Below are 22,762 nucleotides of genomic sequence, written 5' to 3'. Positions count from 1 at the left end.
AAAAAAAATATATATATTAGATAAACTAGTTAAAAAACGGTAAAAAAGAAAAGGGTAAAAGTTAAAAAAAATTTGGCAGAAGAAGAGAAAAAAAAATTGAAAAAGAAAAAAAAAATTAAATTAACTGCAAGGCTAAAGAATCATGGGGAGAAAGCCATGAGTTCCGTGCTTTGCTTTCTCCTCCTCTGGAATTCTGCTGCTCTCCTTGGTATTGAAACGGCACTCCTTGGCAGGTGAACTTGGTCCTGGCTGGATTTCTTGTTGCTCTTCTGGGGGAGGGGCCTGTTGTAGTGATTCTCAAGTGTCTTTGCCTCAGGCGGAATTGTACCTTACCAGGGGCCGGGCTGAGTAATCCGCTCGGTTTGCTTTCGGGAGCTTTTGTTCCCTGAGCGCTTTCCGTAGAGTTCCGGAGGACGGGAATGAAGATGGTGGCCTCCCAGTCTCCGGCCCGGAGGAGCTGAGAGCCCAGGGCCCCACTCCTCAGTGCGCCCTCAGAGAACAGCACCCAATTACTCCCGTCACCCTGGCCTCCGGCCGCGCTCCGAGCTCACCGAGCCTGCGACCGGTTCAAGGTAACTCCAAGCTGAGAGCTCACTCCTTGGCTCTGTCTCTGTAGCCGGCTTCCCCGTTCTAATACCTGCAAGCTCTGCGACACTCAGACACTCCAGATCCTTTTGTGACCCTGTGGGACCTGAGGCCACGCTGACCCCGCGTGGGCTTCACCCCGGTTAAGCCTCTGGAACGATGTCCCTCAGCGGAACAGACTTTTAAAAGTCCTGATTTTGTGCTCCGTTGCTCCGCCGCTTGCCGGGTGCCGGCCCCTCCCCCTGCGGTCTATCTTCCCGTCGCTTTGGATTCACTTCTCCGCCAGTCCTACCTTTCAGAAAGTGGTTGATTTTCTGTTTCTAGAATTGTTGTTCTTCTTCTCTTCGATCTCCCGTTGCATTTGTAGGTGTTTGCAATCTTTAGATAAGCTATCTAGCTGATCTCCCGCTACCTGAAGTAGTCTCAGCCAGCTCCTTCTCCGCCATCTTGACTCCTCCCCCCTAAAGCAACTGTTTTTATAAAATAGCTTTTTTTTTTTAAACTTTTTTTTTTAAGATTTTTTTTTTTTATTTGACAGAGAAATCACAAGTAGGCAGAAGTAGGCAGAGAGAGGGGGAGAAGCAGGCTCCCTGCTGAGCAGAGAGCCTGATGCGGGGCTCGATCCCAGGACCCTGAGATCATGACCTGAGCGGAAGGCAGAGGCTTAACCCACTGAGCCACCCAGGCGCCCCTAAAATAGCTTTTTTAAACAAAAAGTTTTTCTTGTAAATAAACAAAAACTTCAGTTTGGAAATGCATAAGTTAAAAAGTATCCATCAATGAAACAAAGTATCCATCGATAGATGAGTGCTTAAACAAAATGTGGTCAATATGTATAACTGAGTATTACTCAGCCTCAATTCTGATACACGTGTCAACATGGAGACAATATAAGTGAAAATGAAAGGCATTCTGCTAGGTGAAGTAGGCCAGACATGAAAGGACAAATGTATGAATCAACTTAGATGAGTTTACTTAGAATAGTTCTTGGAGAAAGAAAGTAGAACAGTGGCTCCCAGGGGCTGGCAGGACAGGGGAGAATGGGGGGTTACTGTTCAATGGGCACAGAATTTCAGATTGGAATGATGAAAAAGTTCTGGAAATGGATAGCAGTTGCACAACAATGTGAATGTACTAAATGCCACTGAACTATATACTTAAAAAATGCTTAAAATGGTCATTTAAAAAAAATGATTTTGTTTATTTGACAGAGAGAGAGTGAGAGAGCATGAACAGGGAGAGGGGAGCCCGGAGGGAGAGGAAAAGGGACAAGCAGACTCCCCACTGAGCATGGAGCCTGTTGCAGGCCTGATACCAGGACCCCAAGCTGAAGTCAGATCATCAACCAACCAAGCCACCCAGGTGCCCCTAAAATGGTCATTTTTATGTGATATATATTTCAGCACAGTTAGAAAAGGTGTGTGTGGGGGAAGGTCTATGTCCTTTATTAAAAGCATTAATAAAGTCAGGTTACTTACAGGTATAAATATCAAAAGCAGTAAAACATCTGACTTTCATGCAACTATACTATGGAAATAGCTAATTACATAAAATATTCATTACCATCTACAGTTAAGGAAAAACTCAAAACTAGAATTAGAAGTATTATAAAGATGATTATATACTCATTCTGTAAGTAAGATAAATTCTTTAATTGCTAGAATATATAAAAGGACCTATTTCTGAAAGGAACAATTTTATATAAACTCATCACTGGGTATCTGGGTGGTTCAGTTGGTTAAGCATACAACTCTTGGTTTCGGCTTAGGTCATGATCTCAGGGTTGTGAGATGGAGCCCAGTGTGGCATCAGCTTGGGATTCTCTCTTCCTCTGCCCTTCCCCCCCTGCATATGCACTTTCACTCTCTCAATAAATAAAATCTTAAAAAAACAAACTGTGGTAATTAGTACTATAATATGTTAAATATACTTTAATTAAAAACAACTATGCTAATTAGGGAAAACTCACAGCTGTTATTAAATCGTGGTTCAAGATCTTCAATAATGGCTCTCTTCTTCTGCAATTCATTATTGGCTTCATGAAGCTTCTCCCTGTAACAAAATATATAACATATTGTCACCTACTACTACTGCTTTTGTTTTTTTCCTCACTTGAAATGAAAGATCTAAGTTCTTTATTCTTGGGATACACTTGCATATTACACAACTGCTATGAAACAAAAGAGGATAAAAAAGCCTAATCCAACATGAATATATATTTTTAAAATAGGTTAAAAAATGGAGACAAAAATTTCAGACTTTGAAATAGTTATAATTTCTTTTACATGAATAGGCATAAGAGGACACAGAAAACGTAATGGTCTTTTTTTCTAGGAAGAGGATATTATAAACATTAATTTAAAACTTTACAGAGGTTTTACAGTACAAAAGTCTTATTGTAAAACAGTGTTAAAAATAAAAATAGAATGCTATCCCCCAATAAAAAAAAATTAATGATACATGCACTCACATGGATAGGTATCACAGAATTTTGAACATAGGAAGTCAAATACAAAAGGGTAATACTGTAGGATTCCTTTTAAAGTAAGTTCAGAATGTGTCAAAACCAATGAAAGGTGGTTAAGAGAGCAGCATAGTGGCTAGTTTGGGGATGGAATCAGTCAATTAGAAGGGAGAATGAAGAATTTTGGGGAGTTTACTGCAAGTATTCTATATGTTGATCTGGGGTATTTCTGAATGTAAAAAAATATTAATCAAACTCAGGAACTTAGAATTTGTGTACTTTATGTAAGTTATATTCCAATCCAAACGTAAAAAATGAACAGAAAGTTTCTTTCTATTAGTTATAATATGTGTAATTCTCTATTTAGTTTAGCACTTTGTAATAGCAGAGGAAAAAAGGCTGCATAAATTGGAAAATATAGGAAAAAAAAAACAGAAGAAAACAGAGCACTTTTAAAAGTCTATTTCTGGTCTTTTCTATGAGTAATACTCTAATAAGTCTAGTTTTCAACAAATTTTTTGAGTGTATCTATATGTATCTAGATATAAAATGAGTATATACAGCAGTTAAAATAGTAATTAACTTTCAGCTCAGTAAAAAGGTCATGAAACAGAAATTAACCCAGAAACTTAGGGAACCCAAACTCAGAAGTTTAATCTTTTTCATGACTTTCCTGATGAGCCTTTGTGTGTATTCCTAACCAATGTATTGGTGAATTTTGCCAAATTTTCACTTTATACATTATACTATATGTACTGTCCTGTGACTTCCATCTTTTACGTAATACCACGCTCTTGAGATTCACGTACATTGACGTGTTAGCTTTGAGTTACACAGCTGATTGCGGCATTATGTTCTGTTGTCTGAACATAACTCATTCTAGCTATTGTTTTACAAACTGGTGCTATTTGTATTGGGTCTACTTTTGTTATTGCAAACAATATTCTTTTATACTTTCTTCTACATGTCTCCTGACACATGGTTAACAGCATTTCTAGGAATCTAGGGTTGATGTAGAGAATGGACTCATGGGTCACAGCATACGTGCATGTTCAGTTTGCTAAGCAAACTGATAGAAACTCAGTGGAGAATACACTGCTGACCATCTTTGGCAATAGAATTACCTTTGCGGAACATCTTCGGCAATACTTAGTATGTCTGATTTTTAATTTTACCCAATTTGGTGTATGTAAAATACAGCATCTTCACTATAGTTTTAAATTTGCATGAGAATGACCTTTTGAAATGTCTATGGACCCTCTTGTGGATTGAATTATAACTCCCAAAAGAGATACAGTGAAGTCCTAACCCCCAATACCCAGGAATGTGAAAACACTATCTTTGCAGATATAATTAGTTAAGATGAGGTTGTGCTGGATCAGGGTGGGCCTTAAGTCCAATGACTGGTGTCCCTATATGAAGGCCATGTGAAGACAAAACGTACAGAGAGGAGGATGCCATGTGAAGATGGGGAGATAAGAGACTAGAGTGATGTGTCTATAAGCCAGGGAACAGCAAGGATTGCTAGCAGTCAGCCTGAAGACTCCCTTAGAACCTACAGAAGAAACCCATTCTGCTGACCTCCCTGATTTTAGACATGTAGTGTCAAGAACTGGAAGAAGATAAATTTCTGCTTTCTTTTTAGTCACCGAGTTTGTGGTAATTTGTTATGGAAGCCACTGGAGACTAACAGGCTTCATCCTCAATAATAAATTCTTTTTGATGAAGATATTTACCATGTAAATGAACACAGAACAACGGTTCTATTGTATGAACAATGGACTGTTGTATGAAACAACAGGTATTCCTTTTTTTTTTTTAACAATAGAGAAATGGTTAAGAAAAAAGGACAGAATTCAGAACTGAATTCTAACTCTAGGTAACCCCACAATGGCTAGAAGGCAACATTTTTTCTTCTGTTAGTGCATTAAGAATCTGCCCCTTGTTATACTTGCCAGCAAGTGTCAGCACCTGGGATTATCTCACTTTTCCCATATTACCCCCAACCCCCAAAAAAGATAGCATGAGACAAACTGCTCATATAAAAAAATTATAGAAATTTTTTTCCAATTATAGTAGAAGAAGTCAAAATTATCTCTGTGATACCAACGATGTCTGGTTTACCATAGTGGAACACTGTTAACACCCCCAACAGGCTAGCAATTCATGGCCACCATACATTCAATGTTCGTTAGGAGAGTGCTGCTAAAAACTGATAGGAAGGATTAAAATTGTTACTGGGCGTGAGGAAAATCACAAAACATTCCTAATGATGTCAACCTCAGTTAAAGATAAAGATGGATAAAGATTTCTTCTTCATAAGAAAACAAATGTAATATTTTAAAATTTATTTCATTTTTAGGTTAAAAAGTCACTTTCAAATATATTTGTAACTCAAGGAAATGTCTGAAAATCTGCTACTGATAAGCTCTGTAGTACTTTAAAACTTCACTTAAAAAGGAAGATTCAGCTGCCTATACTCTAGAGCTGGCAAACTACAGTCTCTGGGCCAAATTCAGCCAGCTGCCTGTTCTTGTATAAAGTTTTACAGAACAGTCACAACATTAATCTATAGTCTATGGCTGCTTTCAAACTACGAAGCTACATGATTGTGACACAGACCATGGTTTACAAAGCCTAAGGTAACTGCTAGCTGGCCCTTTACAGAAAAAGGTTCCTGCTTCCTGATCTATAGTGTCTCAAACTTCTAGTTATAAATACTACCACAAACACATAAAACTCTGGAGTCTTAGGAGAAAACAGTTCTAAAGCAGTACTTATTTTGACTTAAGGACACTGGGTGGAGATGACCCTTTAGACAATAAATAAGTCTTATAATTTCCTGTATCTTCAGGGGCCACCTGTGCCATTGCCTAAATACTCTGTAACCACCTAACAAAATACTTCTATTTCACTGGAGGATAGGAGAATGAGACTCAACAGCTTTTATACTTACAAATGTTCTTCAAGCTTCTTTTTTAGAAGAACTGACTGAAAATGGAAAATAAAATAAATTTATTTAACAGTTTAACTAACAAAATTATTTTTTAAAAATAAAGAGTACAGTAGTAACTGACCCTGAATGAGTTCTCAGTTAAGTTCTCTGGTCAAAGAGCTCAAAATAGACAAGGTACCTAAGTCTATTTCTCTCATTCTCTCTCTCTCTCTCTTTTTAAGATTTTATTTATTCACTTGTCAGAGAGAGAGAGAGAGAGAGAGAAAGAGAGAGAGAGAAAACACAAGCAGGGGGAGCAGCAGGCAGAGGGAGAAGCAGAAAGTCTGCTGAGCAGAAAGTCTGATGCTGGGCTCATCCCAAGGCCTTGGGATCATGACCTGAGCCGAAGGCAGCCATTTAACCAACTGAGCCACCCAGGTGTGCCCCTATTTCTCTTTTGATTGGAGAGAGAGCAGACCATGAGTGATAGCAATCAGTATAAAATACCTAGAAACTGCATATCTGAAGTCTCTACAGTCAAGAAGAACTGGAAAGGGGTGCCTGGGTGGCGCAGTTATTAAGCATGTGCGTTAGGCTCAGGTCATGACTGGGATCAAGCCCTGCGTCAGGCTCTTTGCTCAGTGGAGAGCCTGATGCTCCCCCTACTTGTGCTGTTTCTCACTATATCTCTCTGTGTCAAAAAAAAAAAAAAAAAAAAAAAAAAGGTAATAAAAAGGCCACTTATACACAGACCTAATATTCCTGGACCCAATAGGCAGGCAGAATTCTAATAATAATAGATTTTTTTTCCCTAACATACTTTTTTTTTTTTTTTTAAAGATTTTTATTTATTTGACAGAGATCACAAGTAGGCAGAGAGGCAGGCAGAGAGAGAGGAGGAAGCAGGCTCCCTGCTGAGCAGAGAGCCTGATGCGGGACTCCATCCCAGGACCCTGAGATCATGACCTGAGCTAAAGGGAGAGGCTTTAACCACCTAGCCACCCAGGCACCCCCCAACATACTTTTCATGAACTATATTATTCTCCTTGCATCATGGTAGAGACTGGGATCAATGCCAAAAACACTGACTTACTCAAGAGATTTCTGAATATGCACATAAGTAATTCATGTGATTGTATGGGAATGTAGAATTCATGTGATTGTAAGGACGCTGTATGCACAGAATTTAATTTACTTAAGAATGAAGCTTTGGCTGGAAATTTTTAAAAAACTCTCCTGGTGAGGTGCCTGGGTGGCTTAGTCACTCAAGCACCGACTCTTGATTTGGGCTCCTTGCTTAGCAGGGAGTCTGCTTGAGGACTCTCTCTCTAAAATAAATAAAATCTTAAAAAAATAATAAAAATAAAGTCTCCTGGGGTGGGGTGTCTGGGTGGCTCAGTGGGTTGAGCCTCTGCCTTCGGCTGGGTCGTGATCTTGGGGTCCTGGGATGGAGCTCTCCATTGGGCTTTCTGCTCAGAGGGGGGCCTGCTCCCCCAACCCCTGCCTCTCTGCCTGCTTGTGATCTATCAAGTAAATGAATGGGAAAAAAAAAAAAAAAAAAAAAAAAAGTCTCCTGGCGTGCTTGGGTGGCTCAGTCGGTTAAGCACCTGACTCTTAATTTTGGCTCAGGTCATGATCTCAGGATTGGGAGACTGAGCTCTGTGGTGGCTAGCACTGGGTGTGGAGCCTGCTTAAAATTCTTCCTCTCCCCCTATGTCACATGTGTGCTCTTTCTCTCCCAAAACACACACACACACACAGAGTCACCCAAAAAGCAGATGAGAATTGGCCTAAAAAAAAAAAAAAAAAAAAAAAAAAAATAATGGCATTCTATAAAGGACCACTAGGTTTTGTAACTAAACTTAAAACTTGTAAGGTACATATTACTAATGAGTTCTATGAAACATTCCATTTTGAGAGAAATTCAGCCAAACCCAATTAATGTAGGCTTATAAAACAAATTGTCCAATCAGTCAATAGCAGCAGTGATGGGGGGAAAAAACCTCCACAGTGAGTTTTCTGATTTTCAGTCACCTTATTTAAAAATGATTTCTATAACTGTTTATTCAAGTCCATTTTAACACAGCTCTGGAATATTTACTTATTAAATTTACTTAATTAAGTTTACTTAATTAAATTTACTTCTTTGTTCAGTATGTAAACTACACCAAGATCAATGGACTACAAGACTCCCATCAGTGCTTCCCCCAAATATAAAAGAAAGGCAATAACTCTGTTAATTTTCAGTTATCGCTTTGTTCATTCTTTCGTACAGATGGTAAAATGCAAATACTTTTTAAGTACCTTAACTGTAATTTTGCATTTACGTTTTAACTGGGCGCTAGCAAAATTAGTTTTAACTGAGATAATACACAATAATCATTCTCCTGAATGGTTAATACAGTAGGCACCGCAGTCTCATGTTAATCTCACCACTGTGAGCCATATCAGCCCATCTGACAGGTGAGGAAGGTGAGACTGGGGAGACATTCACTAGCTTTCAAGTGGCAGACCCAAAATTAAAATCCCAGGTCTGGAAAAACAAAAGAAAGCAAAAAAACAATATACCCCAAAACAAACCCAGGCCTGCCAGACTCCAAAGTTTGTGCATGGTCTTTACTCCCATGCTTCCTACACTCCACCACCTCTCCACTGAAGACCGTTACTATTAAAGGAGGTGGCAGGAGGAGGCCAGACTGCAACAGGAAGCTCCAAAATAATTTATAAAAATGTACTAATTATAACAAGGAGGCAGAGCAGGAGTGGGATGGGGGGAACAAATAAGAGCAGAGGTCTTTTTGGCTTGACTTGTTTTCAATATCCTTTAAATATCTTAAGTGTAAAGGACATAAACTTGTAAGGAAAATAACATATTCATTTGCATAGAATTCCCATAATTAAAAAATTTCAATACCATCAACTATGATGGAGGAGAATGTATATAAAAAAAAATTTGCTCAATATATAGAAATGAATAGGAAGCCATACTTACAATAGCCTTTTGAGCAGAAACCATGCCAAGAGACAGAGAGGACATATTAGTATGAAGCAAATACAGCAGCCAAGAGAAGGAACGATTTAGTAATTCATGAACATAAGCAAAAATTATGCATTTTGTTTTCAAAAATGTACATTTTTCTTTCTTCTATGGTCTCCTCATCCTGTCTTGTTCTCTTGAGTTTTATACACTGTGGCTAGCTCATATTATCCATATGACTGGATTTAACAATGCTTTTCTGCTTCCATGCTAAAAATAAATGACATAAAAATAATAATAAAAATGTGTAAACCATCCTACTGACTTAAGGTCACATGAAAGGACTATGCTTTTGGTAACAGAAATGGGCAGAAATTACGCTGTTCTTTAGAGGGAACCAGTTCCATTTGGCCAGTTGTTCTACATACTACCTGATATTCCTGAGATGCGACACTACAGGTTAGTGGAAGAGAAGATGAAAACATCAAACATTTGCTGGATTTGAGTCCTATCACAATAAGGAAAGTTCCTATCTGAATCTTTTCTATATATATAAAAGAACTCTAAGGGAATATCTAAGAAGTTAGAGTAACACCTCTCTAGCATCTGGGCAGTCAAATAAATTGACTAACTTAGGCAAATAGTACTTTCATGGCTGGCATCTCACTTCTGAAGTATGTTCTCTTTAAGTAATGGCACAGAGCATAGTTAATCAGATTTGATTACCACAGGGATACCTATGCAAAATTATTGTTTACAGAACAAACTCCTTCTGAATGTTCTAACACAAGTAAGAGAATCAAGCACATATGGCAGCTATCTCTGTAACACTAAGGCGGAGCTGATACTGATGTCCTGCCACTCTTATTTCCCATGTACCACATGCCCTTCCCCTTTCTCCTATAGCAAATCAACAAAAAGTCTCCTCAAAGTTTGAGAGACCAAGTGATTTCACTGAAGAAATCACTTAGGTTCATCTTGAAGACAGTCTTAGTTAGCCTTCTAAGTATTTTAATACACTAATGTTGGTTTTGCTTCATCTCTTTCTTGCTTGCCATTCTGGATTAGAAAAACACTTTTAAAAAGTAAACCGTAACATTTCAAACTAGTTCTATTTTAATAAGGGAATAAAGTAGTTTAGATGTTGGTGATAATTTTAAGAACTAGGAATCAATTTGGGGTCTAAGAAGGACTACCCACACATTAATGAAAGGATAAACCAAAACCAGAGATCTTAGAAAGAACATACTACCAATAGAAGATAGCCATAGGTTTATGAAACTCATAAAATCAGATCAATGATGAGCTATTTAGATCTAATATTCACAGGTTTTAAGTAATATGCTGGTTCAACACCCCTTCATTGGTTTCTTTCATTTTCATACCCTCTTACATTACTAAGACTGGATAGAAATGATATACCTATAGTTTTGACGATTCTCCAAAAAGCAACTACGTAGAGGTTTATACAACTATGTAAAGGTTTATACTCAAAGGCCAGAGTTTATAGCAAATTACACTAGCAATAATAAAAGAACCAACTGTCTGAAGCAAAGATTGGTCACTAAAATTAAGGGTTTTTTTTTTCCCCTCTTTACACTAATTTTGAACACTCTATAGCTGTGGTTCTACCGTGTACTCCTTATTAAAAGGAAAGGATTTGCAAAATTTATTCACACTTTCATCAGAGACTGACTACTATGTGCTACATGAGCATTGTGGTAATTCAGACAGCATGAGAAGATTAAAGAAGATCTAGTTCTGGCTCAACATGTTTACTATATTCTAATGCAACCATGACAGTCAAGCAGGCAAGGCTATGACAGATATGCAGAGTATAAGGGAATATTAAAATAAAAGAAGGTCTGTGAACTTCTATTTGTGTGGGGCTGGCCTGGGGTAGCAAGAGGATTCAGAAATTCAGGGATGGTTATTTCTAAGGATAGCATTATTTTTGAAAATATCAATTATACATAAAAAATCTCTACTTGAACATGCCCAATTTCTAACAGCACTGTTGTTGTTATCGGCCAGAGGGAAAAAACCCTGAACTCTGAAGATTGAGACAAACACATTTATAACACAAAGCCTCAGGGCGCCTAGCTGGCTCAGTCAGAAGAGCATGCGACTTCTTGATCTCAGGATTGTGAGTGTGAGCCCCACAATGGGAGTAAGGAATTTAAATGAATAAATAAAAACTTAAAGAAAAAATCCTAGTTTTCCCACTTCCTAAAACAAACAAAAAACTCCACAATGCCTCAGTCAACTCCTTAGCTAATAACTACAAATAAACTTCCAATTTCCAGCACAGTGATTCCAATCAGTACAATTAAGTACTGTCTGGTCCTTTCATTAAGGAATGTTAGTAATAGGAAAGTATTGCTTCTTTTCTATAACCAATATAATTGTAAATTATTCTGATAGAGACAATCAAATAAAAAACAGAACTTATAGCTTTTCTTAACACTGTGAAATTATTGGTCGGTATATATTAAAACTTACATCTTCTGCTTTTGAGCCTTGATCCTGTAAAGATTTTTGCAATTCTTCAACTTGTGACTGTACTTCCAGAAGTCTTTGATTCACCAACCTAGAAATCAACTGTATATTAATTTTCCAAGTTCAGACTTACTTTTATCTTCTCCCTAGGTTGTCATGTTGGTTAGAAAGGCAGTATAATTAACAAAACAAACGCTCATGTTAAGATAGTAGTGCAGTTCACTGTTTTGGCTATTTTTTTGTTTTACTTGAAATTTCTATGATGATTTCAAGTATGGTAGTTTAGTGGACATATTTTGTTGCCCCAACGTGCTTATATACACCTAATTATATGAAGTTCATGTAAATACATTTATTGAAACTATGTGTCAGGCACTATGCTCAGCACTGCACTAAAAGATCCCCATAGTGAAGGAATTCAGTAGGGAAGCAAAATGTTAAAATACAAGATAAATACTAATACAAGATAAATACTTCCACATAGCACACAGAGGTGCCAAAAATGAATAATGACTGCTTGAAGCAGAAAGAACTTTATCTAATCATGTGGAGGAGTTAGGCTTGACTGAACTGAGACTAGAACAAGAAATAAAATACTTAAGCGATTAAGAGTGGAAAGCAGATTTAAAACAGAGAATTCACCACGTCCTAATCACACAGAAAATGAGAGGTTATTGTGACTTTAAAAATGGCATGTCTAGAGCCTACTTTAAAAAAAAAAATTCTTTAAAAAAGGGGACGCCTAGCTGGCTCAGTCAGTAAAGCAGGTGACTCTTTATTTCAGGGTTGTGAGTTCAAGCTCCATGTTGGGCATGGAGCCTACTTAAAATTAATAATAAATAATAAATAACTAAATAAATAACATTCTTTAAGAACAACATGTCTAAAGACTAAATTATGAGGGAAAGAATGGCTAGAGATTAAACCAGAGAAGAGGAGAGGTTGGGTACAACCATGCACGAATACAAAAGTATTTAGAACTTATCTTAAAATCTGGCTGAAATGGAACAACCCACCCAGCCTTTAAAACAATGTTGATTCTGGAGCTCAGAAATTCTCTAAGTCAATTATGATTGACTTGGTTCCCTAATCTCGGGCAGTCACCCTAAAGGACTGCAAGAAGGGTGAAACTTAGACAACATTTTAGAGCACATTGGTAGGCGAGAGGAAGATGTTATTAAAAAGGTCAAAGTGAAGGCATGAAGACCAGGAGGAGGCTACCACAGTTATTAATAAGTATGCCTGAAAGAGGAGGTAACAAGGATGAAATCTATCTGAAGGGAAAAGAATACAAGGAAGAAAAACACTAAGGATTTTGGTTTGAATTACTGAAAAATATTTAATGAAGGGAATTCAGGAGAAACAGGCTGAGAAGGGAAGATAAACTTATTTTCTATTTGTTGAAAATGCAGAGCCTAGAGATATCTGTCAGACAGCTAGACCTCTGTGTCTGAAGCACAAAGAGAAATCTGTGTTGAAAATATAGATGTGAGAGCCATTTGGAGTTAACTGAGCCATAAGCAAAAATAATACTAACTAGAAAGATTGTGAAGAAGAGTGTAAAAGAGAATAAAGATGTCCATGGCAGATCACCAATCACAGGGTATAAAGAGGAGCTTCACCCTGAAGAGAATTAGGAGAAACATAAGAGAGTTGTGTTAACTGAAATTAAAAAAAAAAAGTTTAAGGAAGGGGAAAATGTACAACAACAATGAATACAATAGACATGAGGTAAGATAAAGTCTTGAATGCTCCTACTGGATTGGCCATTTAAGGGAGGACTGGTGATTTTAGGAGGAAACACATTAGTGAAATGGTAGAATGGCAGAACTACCTCAAATTAAGGACAAAACAGGGCAATGAATTTTTATAATCTAAACAGTCAGAAAATTCAATAAGCAATTTTTTTTTTACTAAGTAAACTGTAATTCTTACCATAAATGTTCCAAGTTCTGTAACTAGCGAAAATCACAGTAAAAATTCAATGAAATCTATAATAATAACTGATGTTTTTCAAATCAAAGGATAGAAAATTTGGGTGCTTTTTAAATGGTGAAGGAATTACCTAAATATCCATACTCAATGTGGGCAGATATGTCAATACATTACTAGTGACACTGTAACTTTGTTCCATCTTTTCAGAAAGTAATACGAAAAATATATATATATTTTTAAAGATTTTTATTTATTTATTTATTTGACAGAGAGATCACAAGCAGGCAGAGAGAGAGGAGGAAGCAGGCTCCCCTAGAGAGCAGAGAGCCCGATGCGGGGCTCGATCCCAGGACTCTGAGATCATGACCTGAGCCGAAGGCAGCGGCCTAACCCACTGAGCCACCCAGGCGCCCCCGAAAAATATATTTCAAACTATTAGAGTATTTCAACCATCCACCTTAGCCATTTTTGAAATTATTTAATAAAAAAATACTGTGGTAATTAACATAATGTATACTAAATCCGTATCAAGATGTTCCTACACAACTCAGATGTCTAGTGAGAGGGAATAGACAATCACAGCAATAGAACTGTTGAAGTGTGAATTATGCACAGAGGAATGAAGATATACAAATATAAGTGGAAAAAATATGAGTTCATCTTTTTTCAAAAAATGCAACTTCAAAAAAAATAAAAATAAATGAGCATTATAATACCTACTTCATGGTGTTGTTTAGAAGAGTAAGATAATATACAGACTGTTCAGCACAGTACCTATACATAACAGGCACTCTATAAATGTGAATTGCCTCTAATCTCCCTTCAGAGATTTAGTTAGTTCACATCTTAAGTAAAGTCTACTTACATATAATTGTCAGGAAGTATAGGAAGAGGGTGAGTTTGAGATCATAATAAACTCTCAGTGGGAAGGGAACAAGATCATGTATGTATACTTTGACAAAGAAGTGTATGTGAGGATCAGCAAGTTATTACAGATTTTAAAAAAGCCAAGTTACTGGGAAAACTAATTGGAAAGAATTGTGGAGGTTTACGACAACCCTTTCCTTCTGACAGACAATATATTGATGGTGAACAAATTGAATTTAAGTTAAAAGATTCAGTGGAACTAGAGATTAAGAACTAGAGATTAAGTTAGAGACAAGGTCCTGTAAATTCTTATTAAACTCCATTAAGAACAAACTTAGGGAAAAAGCCTTCCATGAGGGGAAGACAGAAAAAAATGTTTTGCAAACATGGCAAAAGAGAAACTGAAAAGAAAGAGGGTATGGAGGGGTGCCTGGGTGGCTCAGTGGGTTGAAGCCTCTGCCTTCGGCTCAGGTAATGATCTCAGGGTCCTGGGATTGAGCCCCGCATCGGGCTCTCTGCTCTGCAGAGAGCCTGCTTCCTCCTCTCTCTCTGCCTGCCTCCCTGAATACTTGTGATCTCTGTCTGTTAAATAAATACATAAAAATAAAAAAAATCTTAAAAAAAAAAAAAAGAAAGAAAGAGGGTATGGATGGGGTGCTTGGCTGGCTCAGTTGGTGGAGCATGCGGCTCTTGCTCTCGGGTTTAGTCAAGCCCCATGCTCAGTGTAGAGATTGTTTAAAAATAAAAACCTTAGAAACAAAAACAAAAAAAAGGTATGAATTACGTAGAGGCTTTGAATTTAGGTAGCCTGGGTCTGAGACCAAATTCCCTCACCTGTAAAACTTTAATAAAGATAAGACTACATACTTAAAATGAATAGCACAATATATGGAACAAACAAAACCTTAATAAACATTAGCTGCTATTATTATTGTTGTTCTAGGTTACATATGGTCATACTACAAAGGCAAGTTATCAATCTGTACTGTAATTCAAGCAAAAGGTCTGCTGGGAAGATGGCAGAGTAGGAGGGTCCTAAGCTTGCCACATCCCACATATGACAACAGCTAGCTACAACTAGATACCACCACAGGAGTGTAAATAACCCAGGAAACAACTTGAAAACTGGCAGAACAAACTTCACAACTAAAGGTACAGAAGAGGTCCCACTGAAGAAGGTAGGAAGGGCAAAGTCACGGTTTGGGAGCAAAACAGACCATGACTGCCCATAGTGGGGAGGGAGCCAGTGGCATGAAGGGCGGAAAACACACTTTCACCAGGGAGCCCTGAATAGGAAGGACGGATCTCTGTAATATTTGACTTTCAAAGTGAGAGAGGCTGAATTTCCTGAGTTCTTAAAGCCAGCAAGACTTAAAGCCTGGAATTTAAAAAACTGGTGAGCTCGGCTCTGGTAGAGCCCTGACTGCAACAGGAAGCAGTGCCCCAGCCCTTAAAGACACAGCATGACCAAGGGTAGTGTAGATATAGCACAGAACCAGCACTTTGAAACACCGAGGGCGGACTAGAGGGAGTGATTTGCCCATCTCTGAATGTGGCCCGGAGAAATAGGGATCATGCAGAGACCCTTCCAGGAATAAAGGAACTGGCAGACACCATTTCCCTCTCCCTGTCCCCCAGCAAACACATAGCCACCACTCCTACCTAATTTGTACCAACCACTGCTCCGTGGTTCTGCCCTTCCCAGTCACACTCCACTTAAGCCCAGGGCTGCAGCACATCAATAACCCCCACCCCACCGCCATCCAGAAAACTTGTGCAAACCCTGCCAACCTCTCATCTCCTATCTCCCAACTTGTGTGTTTTGTGGGACCTCTGGTCTCATTTGTGGGTCAGATCTCATTTCACAAGCACACCATTGCACACCTTGTTAAAACACTCCCCACCCCTGCTGGGGACCAAACACTGTCCACAATATGCAAAGAAAGCCTCTAAAGACAACTGGAATGAAGGAAAAAGAGGTCAAGACTCAATAGCAGAGCACACACGTAGGAGATGCACCCTGAAGTGCCAGGCCCTGGGGAATAGGCAACACTGCACTACAGGACCTCTTTTTCATTAGGCTGTTATCATTAGTAGCAAGAGAAGTAGCTGACTTTCCTAACAGAAATAGACACAGAAAGTAAGACAAAATGAGGAGACACAGAAATATGGGCCAAATGCAAGAACAGGACCAAACCACAACAAGAGGCCAAAGCAAAACAAATATATGTAATATGCCTGACGGAATGTAAGGTAGGAAACATAAAGATACTCACGGGACTTGATAAAAGAATGGAGGACATCAATGAGATCCTTCACACAGCATTAAAAGGAACCAATCAAAGGTGAAGTACACAACACATGAAATTAAAAATATACTTGATGGAATAAACAGCAGGCCAGATGAAGTGGAGGAACAAATTAATGACCTGAAAGAGCAATGGGAAGTAACCAAACTAAGCCAAGGAGAGTAAAGAAAATTAAGCAAATTCAGGATAGCCTTCTGAAACTGGTGACTCCATCAAAGGTAATAACATCTATATGACAGGGATCTCAGAAGGAGAGAGAGATAAGAGGGCAGAAAATTTATTTGAAGAAATAGCTAAAAACTCCCCAAATTTGGGGAGGGTAACAGATATCCAGATCCAGGAGGCACAGAGAGCCCCCAAAAGTTCAACCCAAAAAGGTTCATACCAACACACATAAAATGGCAGGAAATAGGGATTAAAAAATTTTTTTTAAGCAGCAAGAAAAAACAGTTACATACAAGAGAAACCCCATAAAGCTACTGGTAGATTTCTCAGCAGAAACCTCACAGGACAGAAGGGTGGAATGATATTCCACATGCTGAAAGGGAAAAATCTGTAGCCAAGAATATTCTATCCCATAAGGCTATCATTCAGAATGGAAGGATAGATAGTTTCTCAGACAGAAACTAAAGGAATTCATGACCACTGAACCAGCCCTACAAGAAATATGAAAGGAGACTCTGAGTAGATAGGAAAGGCCATAGGGAGTATGAGAAGTAAAAAACACAAAAGTAGTAAAAATAAGTATTTCTATTAAATTCAGTCAAGGGGTTCATGAAAGGATATAACACATGACACTATATGCCTAAAACATGCAGTGGGACAGAGGAGTAAAAAATGGGTTTAAACTTAATATAGACTGCTATATGCAGAAGATATTATATACAAACTTAATGGTAACCACAAATCAAAAACCAATAATAGATATGCAAAGAATAAAGAGAAAGGAATCCAAATACATCATGAAAGAAAGCCAATAAACCATGAAATAGAGCAAGGGAAGAAAGGATCACAGAAAAACTATAGAAACAACCAAAAAACAAGTAACAAAACCAGCAATACATATTTATCAATAACTACACTGAAGGTAAATGGACTAAATGCTCCAATTAAAATACACAGGGTAACAGTAGATAGAAAAACAAGACCCATCTATATGCTGCTTACAGGAGACTCATTTGAGACCTAAAGACACTTGTGGATTGAAAGTTAGGGGATGGAGAAAGATTTATCATGCAAATAGTTGTCAAAAGAAAGCCAGGGTAGCATTACTTATAATGGACAAAATAGACTTTACTATTTTTTTTTTTTTAAAGATTTTATTTATTTATTTGACAGAGAGAGATCACAAGTAGACAGAGAGGCAGGCAGAGAGAGAGAGAGAGAGGGAAGCAGGCTCCCCGCCGAGCAGAGAGCCCGATGTGGGACTCGATGCCAGGACCCTGAGATCATGACCTGAGCCGAAGGCAGCGGCTTAACCCACTGAGCCACCCAGGCGACCCCAAAGTAGACTTTAAAATGAAGACTGCAGGGGCACCTGGATGGCTCGGTTGTTTGGGCATCTGCCTTTGGCTTAGGTTTTGGTCTCAGGGTCCTGGGCTTGAGCACCGCGCTGGGCTCCCTGCTCAGCGAGAAGTCTGCTTCTCCTGCCCCTCACCCTGACTCATGCTTTCTTGCTCTCTCAAATAAGTAAAATCTTTATTTGAGAGAGAGAAAGCAAGAGAACAAGCAGGGAAAGGGAGAAGCAGGCATCCCGTTGAGTAGGGAGCCTCATTCCAGGGCCTTGGGATCATGACCTGAGCTGAAGGCACACACTTAACCGACCAAGCCACCCAGGCACCCCTCAAATAAATAAACTCTTTAAAAAACAACAACAAAACGACTGTAACAAGAGACAAAGAAGGACCCTATATCAGGGGACAATCCAATGAGAGGATATAACAATTTAAAAAATTTATGCACCCAACATGGGAGAACCAAATACATAAAACAGTTAATAACCAACAAGAACTAATCTATAGTAATACAGTAATAGTAGGGGACTGCAACACCCACTTACATCAACGGACAGATCATCCAAACATAAACCATACACAAAAATAAACTCAAAATGGGTGGAAGACCTAAATGTGAGACCTAAAACCATAAAAATCCTTAAAGAGAGTGCAGGCAGTAATCTGACTTCAGCCATTGCAACATTTTTCTAGATACGTCTCGCGAAGCGGGGAAACAAAAGCAAAAACAAACTACTGGGACTACATCAAAATAAAAAGTTTCTGCACAGCAAAGCAAGCAAACAACAGAACTAAAAGATAACCTATGGAATGGGAGAAGATATTTTCAAAGGACATGTCTGATAAAGAGTTAGTATCCTTGGGGCGCCTGGGTAGCTCAGTGGGTTAAGCCTTTGCCTTCTACTCGGGTCATGATCTCAGGGCCCTGGGATTGAGCCCCATATTGGGCTCTCTGCTCAGCAGGGAGCCTGCTTACCCCGATCTCTCTCTCTCTGTCAAATAAATAAATAAAATCTTCAAATTAAAAAAAAAAAGAGTTAGTATCCAGAAGATACAGAAAACATATACAACTCAACAACCAAAAGCCAAAAAATTCAATTTAAAAAAAGGGCAGAAGACACAGACAGACATTTCTTTTTTTTAACATTTATTGATTTGAGAGAGTGAGCAAGTGAGCATGAGCAGGGGGAGGGGCAAAAGGGAGAGAGAGATATAAGCAGACTCCCCGCTCAGCAGGGAGCCTGATGTGGAGCTCAGTCCCAGGACCCTGAGATCATGACCCAAGTGGAAGTCTGACACTTAACCAACCGAACCTCCCAGGTGCCCCATGAACAGACATTTCTCCAAAGAAGATATCCAGATGGCCAAGAGATACATGACAAGATGCTCAACATCATTCATCATCAGGGAAATGCAGATCAAAACTACAATGAGATATCACCCCACACCTGTCAGAACGGCTAAAATCAAAGACATAGGAAACAAGTGTTGATGAGCAATGGAGAGAAAGGAACCCTCCCGCACTATTGGCGGGAATGCAAACTGGTGCAGCCACCAAGGAAAACAGCATGGAGGTTCCTCAGAAAGTTAAAAATATAGCCACCCTATGATCCAGTAACTGCACTACTGGATATTTACCCCAAAATACAAAAATACTAATTCAACAGGATACACGCAGCCCGATGTTTACTGCAGCATTATTTACAACAGCCCAACTATGGAAGCAGCCAAATGCCCACTGATAGGTGAACAGATAAAGGAGAGGTGGTACATATACAATGGAATATTAGTTATAAAAAAGAATAAAGTCTTGCCATTTGTAATGACATCAGAGAGCTAGAGAGTATAATGTTAAGAGATGTAAGTCAGCCAGAGAAAGACAAATACTATATTTTATCCATATGTGAAATTTAAGAAACAAAACAAATAAGCAAAGGAAAGAAAAAAAAGTCAAACCAAGAAACAGACTCTTAACCATAAAGAACACACTGATGGTTTTCAGAAGGGAGGTGGGTGTGGGGATGGGGGAAAGAAGGGATTGGGATTAAAGAGTACATTGATCATGATGAAAAAATAAGAGAAGGTAAAATGATTAAAAAAAACAGAGAGAGAACAAACAATACTAAGTTGTAAACAGCTGTAAATGCCATCAGGACTTGGGAGATAATCCATCACCTACAACATGAGTGCTGTTCAAATGACAAGTAGTTGTTTTGTTTCTGATGAGAGAAGGCCAATAACTATAAAGCCTGTGAGAAACAATGAAAAGCATTATAAAGGAAGTTGTGGGTGCTGATTCACTGGAAAAAAATTAGGGTACAGAGAAGGCCTTCCTGTAAGATGGTTAAAATATAGCCTAGAGGCAAAGGATGATGGTGTTGAACAGAGGGTGCTCTCACCATGGGACTGTGGGACTGGGAGCTGCTTTCTGCAACTCCCTTTTCTTCCTTTTTAAAAACCTTTTCTAAGTATTTTTAAAAAGTATTCATTCTCTATGCTCTAAGAATTCACACAAAACTGTTCTCCTTCTGTTTATGCTTAACTGTGCTCTAATAATTACTCTGGTATTTATACTGTTTGCCGGTTCTACTCAGCAGCTTTAAAAATTAAAGTGCCAAGAAGGGCAGGGCATGTAAAATTGTAAAAACAATGTGGACTCACAAGACTGACTTACACCTGGGAAGTGCCAAATCAATTAGGCATAATAAACAAAGAATCTGTAATATCAGGCAAACTATGAAACCATTAATAAAAATGTCAAATCCCTCAAAAATTATAGCACATCACAGCACTATGGAAAGGAAAAGACACCATATGTTCGGTATCTAAGAAACATTTCCAAAAACGTAAAGAACCAAAAGACTTTCACAACAAAATATAAAAGTAATCCTTTCCAGAGTAAGCTACTACTTTAAAGTAGTTTTGAATGACTGCATAATTCGATATACTGAAAACATACAAGCAGAAAAGTGGTTTTCTTGTTTAATTTGCAGATTCTAAACCCTCATAATTGTTTATAAGATGAATGACATTTAAGGCTCACAAGAATTCACAGTTTTTTTTTTTTAAGTTCTTGTCCATTCAGTTATGATGGATCCTCTTTTTCTCACATCAACTGATCCTTCAACATATTAGCTTATAAAAACAGGGTAAACTTTATTAATCTAGTAATACATAGAACTGAAGTTGTTGTGGAAGACTGAATTAATGATCAGACTCTTTTTTAATCCTCTACTTTTAATCAGCAAATAGAAACGAAAAAGGGGAGGGGTCTGATATCATTCTGCTTGAAGAAATAAACAGGGAAATGTTGCTGAAAAGAGGCACAATACTTATCCACAAGTCTGTTCCTAAGTAGGAAAATGGATTAACCCCTCTCAACACGAAATGGAATAACACATTATCTGTATTCAAAATACAATTAAAATCTGTGTTTAAGGGAATCAACATCAAGGAAAACAGAGAAAACCTGTGCCGCAATGCTGCCATCAACACACTCCTACCTGTTCTCTGTCTCCAGTTCATTCTTACGGAGATTTGCATCATCCAGAAGACTCTGCAATAAAGCGATTTTTTCATTGTCTGAACCCTCTTGGTTGATTTTTAACATCTTATTCTCATGCTGAAGACGAATAAGTTTCTCCCTGAATGAGCAAAAGAAAAACTGGTTATGTGGCACATCAATACCATATTATCAAAATCCAGCTATGCACAATTAACAGATTTGACACAGAGAACAGAAATGAAAAAAACAAAAAACAAAAAACAACCCTGCAAAGAATTTAGCTCTTGTAACTGGCTAAGATTTTACATTTCAGGTCTTCAGTACTTTCTTTTCAGAATGGATAATCTGAAGATAACAGCGTCTTCAAATATTATGATTTGTAATTAATGCCATTTCAAAATTTTATTTACTTTTTGGTTTAAATGTTTAGGCTATGAATGCACTTATATATTTGTTCCTTGGTTCTCATCAAAAAACATGGTCTCTAATGCTACGCTCTTGAACTGCTAATCACTTGGTGGCAAGATATAATATTCAATGAAGAATGCCTTCAAGATATGGATTCCACCCATTCCTATAAATATGGTAAATTGTATTCTTGCTAACAGGCTGGATTATTAGAGCTGCATCTGCTATTTACACTTATTCACAATCTTTTCATATCATTAAATATTACACATCAATGGTAATATAATACTTTAAATGACACGTTAAACAATATAGATGAATTGTTATTTATTTAATCAATGCCCAATTATTCGGAATTTAATATCAATTCTGAACTTTAACATGTTAATAACAATCAGCTTTATTGGTTATTTCCTTAGGATTAATTTCTAGAGAGTAATTTTGCGGATATTTGTAGACACTATCCATATTCTGCTGAACTGCTCAAAGGAAAAGTTGTACCACCACAAGAAAATATAATTATAATTATGCGTGGTGATGAATGTTAGCTAAATTTATTGCAGGGATCAATAAATTTATTTTACAATACAGACATATATTATCAAGTTGTACACCTTCAACTAATACAGTGCTATATTTCATCTCTTTTACCATTTCATTTTCTTGATGGCTCTTCTGGAAACAGTATATTTGAATTTGTATTGCGTCATACTCAAAAAAGCCATTTCATTTGTTGAATATCATTTTTCTCTTCCTCAGGCTCG

The 22,762-nt window shown here is 37.9% G+C and overlaps 1 protein-coding gene across 2 annotated transcripts in view; it reads right to left on the bottom strand.

Moving 5' to 3' along the window:
* The window catches only part of LOC111144603 (hook microtubule tethering protein 3), a 110,686-nt gene that overhangs the window by 12,362 nt on the left and 75,562 nt on the right, over positions 1-22,762 (bottom strand). Inside the window, exons 15-19 of one of the 2 annotated variants that reach the window (XM_022498983.1) lie at positions 21,589-21,729; positions 11,464-11,551; positions 8,977-8,982; positions 6,006-6,040; positions 2,555-2,637 (exon numbers count right to left, since the gene is read on the bottom strand). In XM_022498983.1, coding sequence (XP_022354691.1) covers positions 2,555-2,637; positions 6,006-6,040; positions 8,977-8,982; positions 11,464-11,551; positions 21,589-21,729 — 353 coding nt within the window. The remainder of the gene's footprint in view (positions 1-2,554; positions 2,638-6,005; positions 6,041-8,976; positions 8,983-11,463; positions 11,552-21,588; positions 21,730-22,762) is intronic. The other variant, XM_022498984.1, reaches the window with a different exon arrangement.

Source organism: Enhydra lutris, unplaced genomic scaffold (genome assembly GCF_002288905.1).
Source record: "Enhydra lutris kenyoni isolate GAN:26980312 unplaced genomic scaffold, ASM228890v2 scaffoldscaffold11, whole genome shotgun sequence".
Taxonomy (NCBI): Eukaryota; Metazoa; Chordata; class Mammalia; order Carnivora; family Mustelidae; genus Enhydra; species Enhydra lutris.
This window is presented reverse-complemented; position numbering and strand designations above follow the sequence as displayed.